The sequence below is a fragment of the Hypanus sabinus genome, unplaced genomic scaffold (genome assembly GCF_030144855.1).
Source record: "Hypanus sabinus isolate sHypSab1 unplaced genomic scaffold, sHypSab1.hap1 scaffold_763, whole genome shotgun sequence".
In the NCBI taxonomy this organism is placed as follows: domain Eukaryota; kingdom Metazoa; phylum Chordata; class Chondrichthyes; order Myliobatiformes; family Dasyatidae; genus Hypanus; species Hypanus sabinus.
Window position 1 is genome coordinate 207,321 of NW_026781614.1, and position 15,180 is coordinate 222,500.

General features: G+C 47.7%; 1 protein-coding gene across 1 annotated transcript; it reads left to right on the plus strand.

The window, feature by feature from the left end:
- Positions 1–352: 352 nt before the first annotated feature.
- LOC132390089 (NACHT, LRR and PYD domains-containing protein 3-like) lies at positions 353–11,420 on the plus strand. The gene is made up of 7 exons (XM_059962680.1): positions 353–488; positions 581–646; positions 6,851–8,618; positions 9,628–9,714; positions 9,868–10,038; positions 10,195–10,362; positions 10,512–11,420. Exons 1-7 carry the CDS (start codon positions 383–385, stop codon positions 10,597–10,599), a joined length of 2,454 nt encoding a protein of 817 aa, XP_059818663.1. The 5' UTR covers positions 353–382; the 3' UTR covers positions 10,600–11,420.
- The last annotated feature ends 3,760 nt before the right edge of the window (positions 11,421–15,180 follow it).

Here is a 15,180-nt window from a genome sequence, read left to right on the forward strand (position 1 = left end):
TGCCAAGTGGATAATGACCCCGCAATCTGTGGCACAGAATGACCGGAATGAACCCACTCGCTTCTTTTAAATTAATTCAACACGCACAGCACGCGGGAGGAACTCAGCAGGTCGGGCAGGATCCCTGCAAACGAACTGTCAATGTTTCAGGCCGACATCATTAGTCAGAAGAAATTTTATTTTTATTTTTATCTCCCGCTATGAACACTTCAATAGTTCTTAGCGATCTGTGACGTTGAAAATGTGCTGGGTTAGTTCAGGGTAGATTTGTACCCATCCCTTTGCTCCTCAATATATTTCCCATTGTTCATTACAGAAGGTGACTGAGCTCGCGGAAAAGGGAATCCGAGCGGGCGCTTCCAAACTCCTCCTGGATCTGGTGATGGAGAAGGGCTCCGGGGCCCGGAGGGTGATGTGGGAATCCTTTGTGAAACTACATCACCATTTACCGAAGCTGAGCAGAATATTGAATGAAATACGGGAACGTGGTATGGTGAACAAAACACTGTATGTTACAGCTGTAAATGGTGATGAATTTAGAGTATTACACAGATTAATGCAGGTTAATCTGTTTGAACAGGTGACGACCAGTTCGCCTACATGGACACTGAGCGGGGTATATATGAATTGCCCACGCATCTGAAAGGTAAGCGATGGAACAGAAATCTCAAAAATCTCATTTCGTTACGGCAGTCTGGATACCTGTGTTTAGAGGCAAGTTACTAGACTGGCAGAAACTGTGAGGCAGGTTTTTGTTGCTGTGGCTGACGACAGGAAACCAAAATACATTTGTCACAACACACGGTACATTTTGGGTCTCGGGCGATGCACCCAGACGCATCTATAGGTTTTATAAACTGACATTCCCGTCGCTAAATATCAGGAGATTTGACAAAACTAGAGCCAGACCTCTCCAACTGGAATATCCAACTCCAGCAAAGGAAATCTCACGCGTCTGATCCAAAGTGGAGCCGATATTTGTTGTGATTCCTCCATAAAAACAGAAGACATAGGGGAGCATTAGGCCATTCAGCCCAGTGAGTCTGATCCGCCATTCCATCATGGCTGATCCTGCATCCCACTCAACCACATGCACTTGCCTTCTAACATATCCTTTGATGCCCTGACTGATCAGAAAACGACGACTTTCCGCCTTAAATATAAGTACGGACTTGGCCTCCACTGCAGTCTGTAGCATAGCATTTTAAGGAACCCTACTCGCTAAAAAAAATCCCTCCTTACCTCTGTTCTAAAGTGTCTCTCCCTCACTTTTCAGGCTGGGCCCCTTAATTCTGTGTACTCTCACCATTGAAAATATGCTCTCCTCATCCACCCGTTCTTGTCCTTTCAACTTGCGGTAGGTTTCAAGAACGTCCCCGCGTGTTCTATTAAATTCCACTTTTGCCCAAAGTTGCCAAAATGTTCCTCATAATGTAACCCTTTCATTCCTGCAATCATCTTCGTGAACATGCACTGGACCCTCTCCAGTGATAACACTTCCTTTCTGAAATATGGGACCCAAAACTGTTGACAATTCTTCAAATGCGGTCTGACGAGTGTCTAAAAAGACTCAGCATTACTCCAGGAAATTAACCTTCTGGTAGTCTTGCACGAGGACTCCTAAGTACCTCTGTACCTCTGATGTTTAGATCTTCTTCCGATTTAGGTAATGGTCCGCTCTATTGTTCCTTTTACCACAAGGTATTTCCAGACATTTTCCAGTACTGTATTTGACATTTCTCCCTACTCTTCCAATTTGTCTGTGTCCTCTGCAATCGCCTTTCTTCCTCGACAATACCGAAAGCTACACCTATCTTCATATCATCCGCAAAGCCATTTTTTAAATTACTGACAATCAATGTGAAAAGCATTGGTCCCAATACTGACCCTGAGGAAAACCACTAGTCATCAACAGCCAAGCAGAAATGGTCCATTTTATTCCCATTCGCTGCCTCCTGTCTGTCAGCAATTCCGTTCGCCTTGCTATTATCTTTCCGGTAACACCATAGGATTCTAACTTGTAAGTAAGTATCATATGTGGCACCATATCAAATACCTTCTGAAAATCCATTTGACTGGTATCAACTGCCTATCCTTTGTCCGCCCTGCTTGATACTACCTCGAGGATCTTTAACAGATTTGTCAGGCAAAATTTCGCGCAACAGAGAGCATAGTGACTTTGACTTATTTTGTCATTAGTCTCCAAGAACCTCGAATCCCCAAACTTAATAATACACTTCAACAATTCCCAACCAATGTGATTTTGCTATCTGGCCTATAATTCCCTTTCTTTGTCCTTCCTCCCTTCTTAAAGAGTGGAGTCACATTTGCAATCCTCCATTCCTCTGAGACCATGGCAGAATCAAGCGTTTCTTGAAAAACTCTTGACCGATGCATCCGTTAACTCTTCAGTAACCTCTTTCAGGACTCTGGGATATAGTCCATCTGGTCCAGGTGACTTATCCACCTTAAGACTGTTCAGTATGCCAAGCACTTTTTCTTTTGCAATAGCAATGACACTCGCACCTCCTGCCTGTCACTCACGAACCACTGCGCACTGCTAGCGTGTGCCACAGTGAAGACATATGCAGAGTACCCATTAGGTTCATCTGCCATTTCCTTGTCTCACGTTACTACTTCAACATCATTTTTCAATGATCCCTCGTCAATTTTACTTCCTTTTACTCTGCATAACTGAAAAACACGTTAGGTAACGTTCAGTATATAATTGGCTTGTCTGGCCTCATAATTAATCTTTTCTATTCTTATAGCTTTATCCGTTGACTTTTGTTGTTTTTTAAAAGGTTTCCTTTCATCCAACTTCCCACCCATTTTTGCTGCCTTATATGCCCTTTCGTTTTATGTTATGCAGTCCGTAACTTCCTTTGTCAGCCATGGTTGCCTACACCTGCCATTTGAGAACTTCTTCCAGTGTGGACCATATCTATCCTGCGCCTTGTGAACTATTCTCAGTACTCCCAGCCCTCTCAACTGTGCCGTAATCCCCGGTAGTATCCTTCTCTAATCCATCTGGAAAAGCTCCTCTCTCATGCCCCTGTAATTCGTTCTGCAATACTGATAGATGCGACTTTTAGTCTCTCTCAAATTACAGTATGAAGCAACATCAGGGAATTGCCTGAGTTCATGCACTAGCTCCTCGCAGCAGAGGAGACAGTAGAAATGTGGTGGGGGTATATTGCCTGTGTCCATATTGAAACATAGGAAACATAGAAAACCTACAGCATAATACATCCTTTCGGCCCACATATCTATGTTGAACATGTCCCTACCTGAGAAAGAACCCAGGGTTACCCATAGCCCGCTATTTTTCTGAACTCCATGTACCTGTCCAGGATTCTCTTAAAAGACCCTATCTTATTCACCTCCAGCACCGTCGCCGGCAGCCCATTCCACGCACTCACCATTCTCTGTGTAACAAATTTAGTCCTTAGAACTCCTCTGTACCTACTTCCAAGAACTTTAAAACAGTGCCCTCTCATGCTAACCATTTGAGCCCTGTCAAAAATCCTCTGACTATCCACATGATTAATGCCTGTCATCACTTTATACACTATCATGTCACCTCTCATCCTCTGTTATTCCAAGAAGAAAAAGCGGAGTTCACATAATCTTTTCTCATAAGCCATGCTCCCCAATCCAGGCGGCATCCTTGTAGACCTCCTCTGCACGCTTTCTATGGTTTCAACATCGTTCTTGTAGTAAGGCAACCAGAACTGAGTATTCCAAATTAAGTCTGACCAGGGTCCTACATATCTGCAAAATTTCCTTTCGGCTTCTAAACTCAATCCCACGACTGATGAAGGCCAATGCACTGTATGCTATCTTAAACACAGAGTCAACATATGCAGCAGCTTTGGCAGTCTTATGGAGTCAGTCCACAAAACCAGCCGAACTTTGACTTATTTTGTCATTTGTCTCCAGGTACCTCGAAACCACCACGTTAGTAAGAGAAGCCAAATTTTCACAACCATCAGGTTTGACTAACAGGCCTATAATTTCCCTCATTTGCCTCCCGCCCTTCTTAAAGAGTGAAGTGATATTTGCACGCCACTCCGGTCCCTCCGGGACCATGTCAGACTTAAGTGGTTACTTACGATCATGACCAATGCATCTGTTATCTCTCTGGCAACCTCTCTCAGGTCTCTAGGATATAGTCCATCTTGCCCTGTTGACTTATCCATCTTAAGACCTTTTCGTCTTAAGACGAAAATTGCCAAGCAATTTTTCTTTTTTAATAGTAATCTGTCTCACTCCTACTGCCTGTCACTTAAGCACCACTGCACACTGCTTGCGCCTTTCACAGTGAAAACATATGCAAACACCCTTTAAGTTTATCTGCAATTTCTTTATTCCCAATTACTGTACTATCTCAACAACATCATTTTCCAGTAGTCCAGTATCAACTCTCAACTTCCTTTTACTCTTTATATTACTGAAAAAGTGCTTATTATCCTGCTTTATATTATTGGCTTGATTGCCCTTATATTTCATCTTACCCCTTTTTAAAGCTTTTTATTAGTTGCCTTATGTTGGATTTTTAAACGTTTAGTTTCATCCAACTTTCCACTCACTTTTGCTACCATGTATGCCATTTCCTTGGCTTTTATGCTCTGCCGCTTGAAAACTTCTTCCTCGGTGGGCTACATCTATGCTGCGCCATGTGAACCATTCCCAGGACCTTCGGCAATCTATATTCTGCCGTTATTCCCATTAGCATCCTCTATAATCCACCTGGTAAAGCTCCCCTCTCATGTTTCTGCAATTCGCTTTATTCCATTGCGATACTGATACATGTAAGCTATGCTTATCCCTCTCAAATTGCGGTTTGAATTCCATCATTTTTGTTCACTGCCTCATAAGATTCCTGTGCATTAAGCTCTCTGTTAATATCTGCGTTATTACACAACAACAAATCTAAGATAGCCTTTCCCTGAGTAGTCTCAAGCACAAGCTGCGCTACAAAGCTATCTCATAGGCATTCAATAAATTCCGTCCCTTGTAAGTCAATATGGTTGATTTTCCTATTTCTCTTGGTATACTGAAGTCGCCCATTGCAATTGTGTCATTCCTATTACATGCCTTTTCCAGCTCTCTTTTCAATCTCAACACCTCCTCTTGGCTGCTATTGTCTGGACTATATATGATTCTGATTATGTATTTCTCACCCTTGTAATTTCGTATCTCCACTCACAAAGATTATACTTTCTCTGACTCCATATCACGTCTTTCTAAAGACGAAACTCCATCACGAACCAACAGAACCACACTGCCGCCTAAGTCGTCCTGCCTGTCCTTTCGATACAAAGCATGTTCTTTAATATTGTGGTGCCATTAATGGCCTTCATTCAGCCACGACTCATTGACGCCCACAACATCAGACTGACCAATATATAACTGCACCAAGAGTTCGGCCACCTTGTGCCGCATTTAAATACAACACCTTCAATTCTACATCTGTGCCCTTATGAATTTTGCCTCTGTGGTGCAATTCAATACTTCGTTATGTTTGCATTTCAACCTAATCATGAGCTTCTCCTTCCTTCCGTACATTCATGTTACACCTATCATCTACTTCTAAGCCTGTTAGCTCATCCTCAGATCTATCATCCTGGTTCCCTTCCCCCTGCCATATTAAAACACTCCCAGCAGCTCCAGTAAATCTTCCCGCAGGAATGTTGGTACCGCTCCGATTCATGCAACCCGTCAATTTTGTACGGGGCACGCCTATCCTAGAGGTTGTCCCAGTTATCCAAAAACGAGAATCCCTGACCCGCGCTGCAATTCTTCTGCCTCATTCTATTCCAATGTTGACTGTCGTGTGGAGCAGACAGAAATACTGTGATTACTATGTTTGAGTTCCAACTTCTCCGCTTCCTTCCTATCTCCCTATGTTCTGTTTTCCAGACCCCGAACCTTTTTACTTCTTATGTCATCAGTTCAATATGTGCCACGACTTCTGGCTGCGCAACCTCCGATTTCAGCATATTATGGACGTGTCCAGAAACATTTCGGACCGGGGAGGAAAAGAACCACCAATGTTTCCTTTTTCTGTCCACAGAAACGCCTATCTGTCCTCCAGACTATAGAGTCCACTATTGCTACTGCGAGCCTCTTCAGTTTCCTGCTCTTGCGGGCAACAACAGAGGATTGCCTGAATACAAATACAAGTTTCCAGCAGCAGAGGAGACCGCAGACATGTGGTGGTGGTGTATTTCTGAGCTCATCTACCAGCTCCTCGGAGCAAAGGAGACTGTAGTGAGTGCTGGGTGCTTATTGCCTGCATTCATGTCCCAGACCCTCAGAGAATAAGAGACAATAGAGTAGTGCAGCGTGAGTTATACCATGGCTGGCTCAGCCTGGCAAAGGAAACTCTGTGGCTCAGTACTGACAGCTTAAACTGAAAGGACTATCAAGAAGATCAGGTCAGTTATGAGAGAAGTAAAATGACGTAAATTGCCCATTGCAAACCCCCTCCGTGTAATCGTCTGCACTTTTGCAGAATTCAACCAAAGCTGAGCAGTGAAAGCAGTGAGACCACCCGCTCCACACAACACTCTCCGCTCCAGAATCACGTGAGCACTTGGTGCTCGCTGGAACACCGGGGAGTCTGCAAACTACGAACAATAGGCAGAGCGGAGCTTTTAACTACATATCTGAATCAGATCAGAAATGTTTCTGGCCCAACGTTCAATTTCAGACACTCTGTTTCTGATCTCCTAATTTCGCCCAAACAATGTCTTCAACAAGTTTCTTCATTGTGGGCTGGAATACGTGAGTGTTTGTTGTTCATCAGATCAGTCAGTGACAACCTATTTCTTTCCGTCCTCAGATGTTCGACAGAAACACATGGAGACTCTGCGGGCACAAACTGAAAAACTGAGAGTGAACACGATCCTGATGAGGGAGAAGGTGAAGGTTTTCCAGCTGGTTGATCGATACGCTGAGCTCACGGTCATTTCTACTGTTCGAGAAAGGAGACTGGTAGAACATGAGCTTCTGGCAAGAGGCAGAGACCAGGAGGAGTGGAGACAGAAACATCTCCGCGGAGAGCTGGAAAAAATCCGCATTGATAATCTATTTCAGAGCAGTTACTCAAATAGATTTTGGGGAAAAATTAAAAGATTATTTGCGCGATCAACTTCGGGACGTTCGGCAGCAGTGGCTGGAGTACCGGGGATCGGGAAAACAACACTGGTACAAAAGATTGTTTATGACTGGGCCTCGGGGAAAATATACCAACAATTCCAGTTTGTCTTCAGTTTCAAATTCCGGGATTTAAACTCCATTAACTGTAGAATAAACCTGAGGGAACTGATTCTGGATCAATATCCTTACTTTGTGAAGTTACTGAGAGAGGTCTGGAAGAACCCAAAGGGATTGCTGTTCATATTTGATGGTATAGATGAATTCAAACACAGAATCGACTTTGCTGACAGTCGGAGAGATACAGAACCCAAGCACCAGTGCTCAGATCCCGAGTGCTGGTGTGAAGTGTCGGACATTGTGTATAGTTTAATCCAGGGCAAGCTGCTCCCAGGGTGTTCAGTGCTGGTGACCACCCGTCCCACTGCGTTACATTTACTGGAAATGGCGGAGATCAGTGTCTTTGCTGAAATCCTGGGATTTGTTGGTGAGGAACGGAAGGAATATTTCATCAGACATTTTGAAGATCAGACGGTGGCGGCAGCAGTTATCAAACACGTGCAGGAGAATGAGATCCTGTACACCATGAGCTACAACCCCTCCTACTGCTGGATCCTCGGTCTGGCACTGGGCCCCTTCTTCACACAAAGAGTCAGGGACCCGCAGCGAGTTCCCAAGACAATCACCCAACTGTACTCCTACTATATTTACAACATCCTGAAAAACCACGGGCGTGAGATTGAGAACCCCCGTGATGTGTTATTCAGGGTTGGTCAGTTGGCCTTCAGAGGAGTGTCCGAGAAGAAGATTGTGTTTACAGATGGAGATTTGATCAACTACAATCTGCAGCCTTCCCAGTTCCTGTCCGGGTTCCTGATGGAGCTTTTGGAGAGAGAGGATTCTGCCCGGAGCGTGGTGTACACATTCCCACACCTCACCATCCAAGAGTTTGTAGCTGCAGTCGCACAATTCCTTGATCCAAATCCCGGGGATATTCTGAAATTCCTTACTGAAGTCCACAACACAGCAGATGGGCGATTTGAGGTGTTTCTCCGTTTTGTTGCTGGTCTCTCCTCCCCAATGACTGCTCGGGGTCTGGAGGAGTTTCTGGGTCCATTTCCTCATGAAACAACCTGCCGGGTGATTGACTGGGTGAAGGAAGAGATTAAACGCCAGAGTGGTAACACAGAGAATGAAGCTGGTAAAAGGAGCCTCCTGAACACATTGCACTACCTGTTTGAGTCTCAGAATCGTGGACTGGCTCAGGCTGCACTGGGATCTGTGGAATCACTTTCATTCCGCGGAATGACACTGACCCCGATTGACTGCGCGGTCCTGTCTCATGCCATCGGACTCTGTGAAACAGTAAAACAGCTCAAATTGGAGTACTGCCTAATTCAGTGTGAAGGAATCCAACGTCTGGGACCCGGGCTGCACAGGTGCCAGGATTTGAGGTAATTTGTTTTTAACTCTCACTCTGTTCTGTTGTTTTTGTTTCAGTGTAAAGGAATTTGTGTAAAACTCAAGTAACTCAGACTGTGAATAATTGTGATTGGTCGATATTCCTGTGGTTCCTTGTGAAGGGATGTTGGAGACATTCATCAGATCAGTGAACAACGGCCATTGGTTTAATGGTAGTAAATCACAGGAATGGCCGTGTTTCCTGCTGCCTGTGACACGTCCATTGACAATGTTCCTTCTCACTGTTACTGACACCCAGACCGACACTGACTGCAGCAGGTGGGTCAGAGATTCACACCCCCTTCCCGGTGAGGGACAAGAGACCGTCAGCAGACCGTCCCAGTGAGAAGGAAATAAATAGCATTGTTAGATTGTCCTCTCTGCCCTTCCCCGTGTGTGACTATCTCCATCAGTCCACCTGTATGACTGTGCTCACAACCAGATACCCAGACCTCATGGGCGCATCTCTTTTCTCCGGACTGTGGGCCTCACCCTCCCGTCCGCGCGATCTATTTCTGCCTCATTGTCTTGTCGATTCATGTTTCCCTCATGGATCTCTCTACCACATCTACCTTCCTCCTGATTGGATCTCTTCACCTTTTACTCCTTCCTCATGTGGAATCACTTTCCATCCCCTCCCACCTTTGAGGATCTTTTCCGCAATTTCCCATGGATATTTTCCAAAACACATCTCTTCCTTACTGTGGAAGTTTCTCCCTTTCTGCTCTGGCCCCGTCGACCCTCTCAAGGCACGAACACTTTTCTAACCATCATGGACAGAGACAGAATTTGGGGACTTGACAGTGTAACAACGACGGACTAAATCACTGAGGTTCGGTGAATATCCCGGAGCTGGTCAGTGAGAGTCATTGACAGTGATGGGATCTCCGATCAGTGATTTACTGAAGGGTTTAATGTTTCCTGAAATACCCGAGTGAGAGAAATTCCCTGAGACCCACGGTTTGAATCACTTTGTTCATCAATTTATCTGTTTACGTTTAGACTTGGGGATAATAAACTGGAAGATTCAGGAGTTAAACTGGTGTCTGCTGCGTTGAGGAACCCGGAGTGTAAAATACAGAAACTGGGGTAAGTACCAGACTGTGGGAGATTGTGTTTACTGTCACTGGGTGTCTGACACTGAACTTTAATGTGATCAGTAATTGGTTTAATAATAAACACTGGGGATTTGTACCATCTCCTCTCTCTGTGTCCTTCACCCTCACTCTCTCTTATCTCCAGGCTGGACTATGTCGGTCTCACAGATTCTGGTGCCGAAGATCTCGCCTCCGCTCTCAGTAGAAACACATCCCTGACAGAGCTGAACCTGAGTGGTAATGAACTGGCAGATTCAGGAGTGAAACTGGTGTCTGCGGCTCTGAGGGACGCGAAGTGTAAAATACAGGAACTGTGGTAAGTACCAGACTGTGGGAGATTGTGTTTAGAGTCACTGGGTGTCTGACACTGAACATTAATGTGATTAGTAATTGTGTTACTGATAAACACTGTGGATTTATACTGTCTCCTCTCTCTCTCTGTCCTTCACCGTCCTCTCTCTCTCATCTGCAGGCTTCACAGTGTCGGTCTCACGGATTCTGGTGCCGAGGATTTCGCCTCCGCTCTCAGTACAATTCCATCACTGACGCAGCTGAGCTTGGCATCAAACTCGCTGACAGACCGATCTGTCCCCGCTCTCCGCCGCATTATACTGACTCTCCCGAGTCTGGAGAGGATCTGGTGAGTGTTTGTGTTAATGTTAATATCAGCGGATCCGCGGGTTTTCTGGTGATATTTTTGTGGGTGTTCTTGAAGCATAACCTCAGTCCCCTGTAATGACACTATTGTATAATCCATTTACTGAAACTTTAATCCTCCATCTGTTTCAGCCTGAGTGGGAATCAGTTCAGTGAGACATGGAAGAAGGAAGTGGAGTCTCTGAAGGAACTTCGACCCGGACTGAGAGTGGATCTGTGAATATCTGCATGTGTCAACATCACAGCCCGCGGGATAGGGATATTTTGACCGAATTTCCGCCCTCCCATTAATAGGCGCCCTCCCGTTTAATTTCCAACCGTTCCAACGGACGCTGGCTCTAGCCAAGCCCTCTGTGACGTCAGAGATGGCTCCACAGTGACACAATATCGCTTCACGTCCCGCGTTTCTGCTTCCGGCTGAAGTCCGGGTAAAGAGCTCCGACAAGTGCGACCTCAGGAATTACACAGACAGGAAGACCCCGCGGGTGGGGCCGAGTTCCCCGGATGGGATTATCCCAGGAGAGGATGCTTCTTTTTAAGGATTGGGCTGAGGCCGATGCATTCGGCAGTCTGGCCGATGTAATGATGTTAAATTAGCAGACACCTCGGCATTGACCCTCGATCTGCAGCGATCTCAGACACGGCACTGTGATTTTATAATCAATGGGTGAGAAACGGGACTGTTTCTGCAGCCTGTCACTCGTTGTCGCCGATCAGTTAATTGTGTGTGACTGTGAGTGATTCGGGAACAGTGTATTTATTCCTGCCCGTCAGCAGCGCTCACAATGTTTAATTTACATTTGAGCTGAGCCGAACATGTCCTTACCTAAGAATTTACCCAGGGTTACCCATTCCCCTCCAATTTTCTGATCTCCATGTACGTGTACAAGAGTCTCTTAAAAGACTCTATCGTATCCGCCTCCACTGTTGCCAGAGCCCATTTCACGCACTCACCACTCTGAGTAAAGAAATTACCCCTGACATCTTCTCTGTACCTACTTCCAAAAGCACTTTGTGGAGTCACTGCCTGTTTATGGTCCCTCCCCACGAACACTGATGAAATAAATAAAGAAGTTATTGATTTTATGGCTCCTTACTGCCACCACATCCGTCAAATAGAGGGAATGTTTATGGGACAGTGTGAAGGGAGCTTCACTCTGTGTCTGACCCCGGGAATGTGTGACGGGACAGTGTGAAGGGAGCTTCACTCTGTGTCTGACCGCGGGAGTGTGTGATGGGACACTGTGGAGGGAGATTCACACTGTGTCGGTCCCCAGGAGTCTCCATGGAAGGATTGGAGGGAGGTTCTCTCTGTGACAGACCTACTGGAATGTGTGATGTGACAGTGTGGAGGGATGTTCGCTCTGTATCTGACTCCAGGAGTGTGTGTTGGGACGGTACTGAAGTAGATTCGCTCTGTGTCTGACACGGGGAGTGTATATGGGACGGTGTGGAGGTAGCTTAAAGCCTTTCATCCCTAACGAAGACCTACTTCCCGCACGATCACGCTTGTGGCATGTAAGGTCAGAAATAACTGCCATCAGGCACAATATTAAGAGACGCACTCTCCATCCCGTAATCTCTTTCCGGCGACAGGTATTCATGTATCTGGAGAGGGAGGACGAAGTTGAGGGCCGGTTTACTGTCCGGCACGAGGGGGTAGATTATCAGGTGTATTGGAGCTCTGAGCGCACACGGTGCCATGCGTGCGGGGTGGGGCATTTTCGGAGGGACTGTCCTAGCACCCGAAAACCCAGCGAGCCCACTTCGGGAACTAGTGCCCCAGCTACCTCTGCCCCTGATCCCATTCCTGCTCCTACATCTGTGCCGGCCCCTGCTCCTGCCCCTGACCCTCTGTCTACCCCTGTCCCTATTCCTACGTCTGTTCCAGTCTCTGCTCCTGCCCCTGACCCTGTCTCTACCACTGCCCCTATTCCTATGTCTGTTTCAGTCCCTTCTCATGCCCTTATGGTTCAGTCGGGTAATCCTGAGGCTACGTGCGGGGAGGTTCAGGCGAGGGACGGGGTGGAGCCTGTGCGGGGAAGGAAACTGAGGAAGAAATCCAAACACATGAAGAAGTCGGCCCCCGAGACCACAGAGCTCACGCCCTTTTGCCCTGAAGCGGAGCGGGAGGCTCGGGGAAGTGCACAGTTGGACGGAGGGATGGAAGCGAAGAGTACCGCTCCATCAGCAAATCCCGCACCTGTGTGCTGCACCGGCTTGAAGAGGAGAAGGGAATGTTCCCCCAGGAGGGCAGGGAATGCAGATGCGGGGAAGTCCCAGGAAGGGGTCGGAATCTCGGTGGAGCTTGTGTCTAACCCTGAATCCCCAGATGTAGCCACAAGTCCTGTGGTAGGTGGTGTGGTTGTGCAGGAAGCTAGTGCTAGGCCTGGTTGCACACCTAAAACAGACCTGGTGCCCTCCACCCAGGACTTAGCAGTAAGCGCCTCCCTGGAGGCAAGTGTATTAAACAGTATGAGCGGAGAGGAGACCAAGCTCTCTCCCTGTCAGCATCAGTATGCCGGTGAATCCCTTGGACCAGAGCTGCTGCGGTCCCCTTCATACCTGTTTCCTGGGGTGGGTGATATAACCTGCATGCCGACCCCATGAACTAATGGCCTGCAGGAGTCCCTGGGGATTTTCCGTCCATCGTCGTAACTGTGGATAAGACTGATGTGACGGTGGAGCGGGAAGGTATGAGGGAGGTACCCGCTACGCAGTGTGGGTTACAGGGGCAGCCACCTTCCAGAACACACGAGGAGGAAGATGGGGGATCTGTCTGCAGTGATGGGTCGGAGGGAGATTCTAGTGATAGCGAGACAATGGACATCCTCACCCCTCCTGTGATCTCCCCATTGATACCTGTGGAGGAGATCAGAGAGTTTATTCACAGCTCTGAGGGAGCAAAGCATCCGCCTAAACTAGCCTCGCTTCGCTGGCCTAGCATGCCGAGGCTGGTGAAGTCCCTGCGAGTCACCCTCGGACGGAAGGGGAAGAGGAAGTGGAATGCTGTGTCGGGGAATGACAGACGGCAGCCGAAATCCTTCCTGGATGACCTGGTAAAGGACATCAGGGTGGAAAGCAGCCTCACTCCTTCGGGAGACGGTGGGTCACAGGGTGACGTTGGTACCACTCGGGCCCTGTCCAGTCTCTGGCTCGGAGTCCTAGTCCAGGCACCGAGGACCAAGTTCCTTATCCTGGTCCCGCTTTCCTTGTCTGACTCCTGGCCCCGGCCCTGATTCCTAGTCTCGTCCAGGGCTTGTGTGTCAATGTCCAGCGTCGTTTCTGCCTTTGCTTTCCTGACAACCCGAGCGCTGTTCCTAGCACCTCAGTGTCTGTGTCTTGCATTTGTGCCCACTACCAGCACCCCCCTTATGACACCCAGAAGGTTCATTTACAGGTTGTTTCTATGTTCAATAAGGCAAGTGCAGTGTTAGTGTTTATTTCAAGGGGAACCGAATATAACGGCAAGGAGATAATGCTGAGCCTTTCTAAGACACTAGTCGAGCTGCATTTGGAGTATTTTCACCAGGATGATTCCGGGAATGAAGGGGTTAACATGATGAGTGTTTGCCGGGTCTGGGCTTGAACTCGCCGCAATTCAGAGGAATGTGTGGGGATCTCATTGAAAGATCCCGAACGCTGAAAGGACGAGATAGTATGGAGATGATTCCTCTGGCGTGGTTACCCAGAACATCCTGTTTCCACGGATGAGCCCCTCCTGTCCCCACCGGAACAAACATCTTGTCCGCCGCCTCTCTCACCATCTTCATCCTGTCAATAAAATCCCTCCCAGGGGAACCGTCATCAAACCGACGGGCCGAGCGGTCTCCTCCTACCTCTCACTGATACATCAGGCTCCGGCCGCAGGAGACGCTTCACAAACGCCCCAACTTCCCTCGGAGGGAAATGGAAATAAATCAGAAAGCGGACATTTACTTTGAGGTTTTCTCCGCTCTGAGGAGGCGGTCGGCGCTTGAGCGGGGTAACGCCCACTCGGCCTGTCCGCCTCCGCGACTGGTTGTAACCTGTGATTGACATCGCTTCGCACCAATGGGAATAGCGCAGCTCCTGAATCCTCTGTTGACAGCGATGGGGGAGGGGCTGGTCACGTGATTATTAGCCCAGACGTGAAACCGAAAGACCACGTAGATCCCGGTTTTGGGGAACCCATGTGTGACGTCAGTCGCGCGCGGGGAGGAGCTGTGTGAGTGCGCTAGCATTTAAAAGCACCTTAATGGACTTTTCAGTGGGACAACAATATTAATCACGGGTTTCATCATTGAATCCAGTGTTGTGGGATGTAAAGTCCCCTGTTACGTGTCCGGCTGTGCCGTGTTGTTGGTGGAGTGGGCAGCGTGGTGTTTGTCCCGATTCGGGTCACAACACCAGAATTGCCAGCGAGGTCCACACACAGTGTATTAGTTAACAGAAAACCTCCCGTCCCTGCAGTCTTTGTCTCCTGGTAAACTCAACACCCTGACAGTGTGGGCCATAGATACCCCTTCCTCTCAGAGTCAGGGGATCACTCAGACAGCTGATCGCTGAGAGGAATTATATTTATTGGGCATTAAAGTTCACCCAGATTCGTTTGGACGGATTTGATGTGGAGTTCGGGGTGTCACAGTGAAAGGGCCGGACGGCCGAACGCTCTCCGTTGTCCAAACATCCTTCCAGGTGAGGCGACACTTCACCTGTGAATCTTCCGGTGTCGCCTTTTGTGTCCGCTGCTCCCGATGCGGCCGCCTCTACACTGGTGACGGCGGCTCCTCCGCAGTTGTGCGGAGTGGGGGTGTTTTTT

What these genes read in the sequence shown, in the direction of transcription:
- LOC132390089 (XM_059962680.1), top strand. Translation starts at nt 383, where the DNA reads ATGGAGAAGGGCTCCGGGGCCCGGAGGGTGATGTGGGAATCCTTTGTG. An exon ending in CACAGGTGCCAGGATTTGAG is followed by an intron (nt 8,619 to 9,627) that starts GTAATTTGTTTT and finishes GTTTACGTTTAG; the next exon opens with ACTTGGGGATAATAAACTGG. An exon ending in TGTAAAATACAGAAACTGGG is followed by an intron (nt 9,715 to 9,867) that starts GTAAGTACCAGA and finishes TCTTATCTCCAG; the next exon opens with GCTGGACTATGTCGGTCTCA.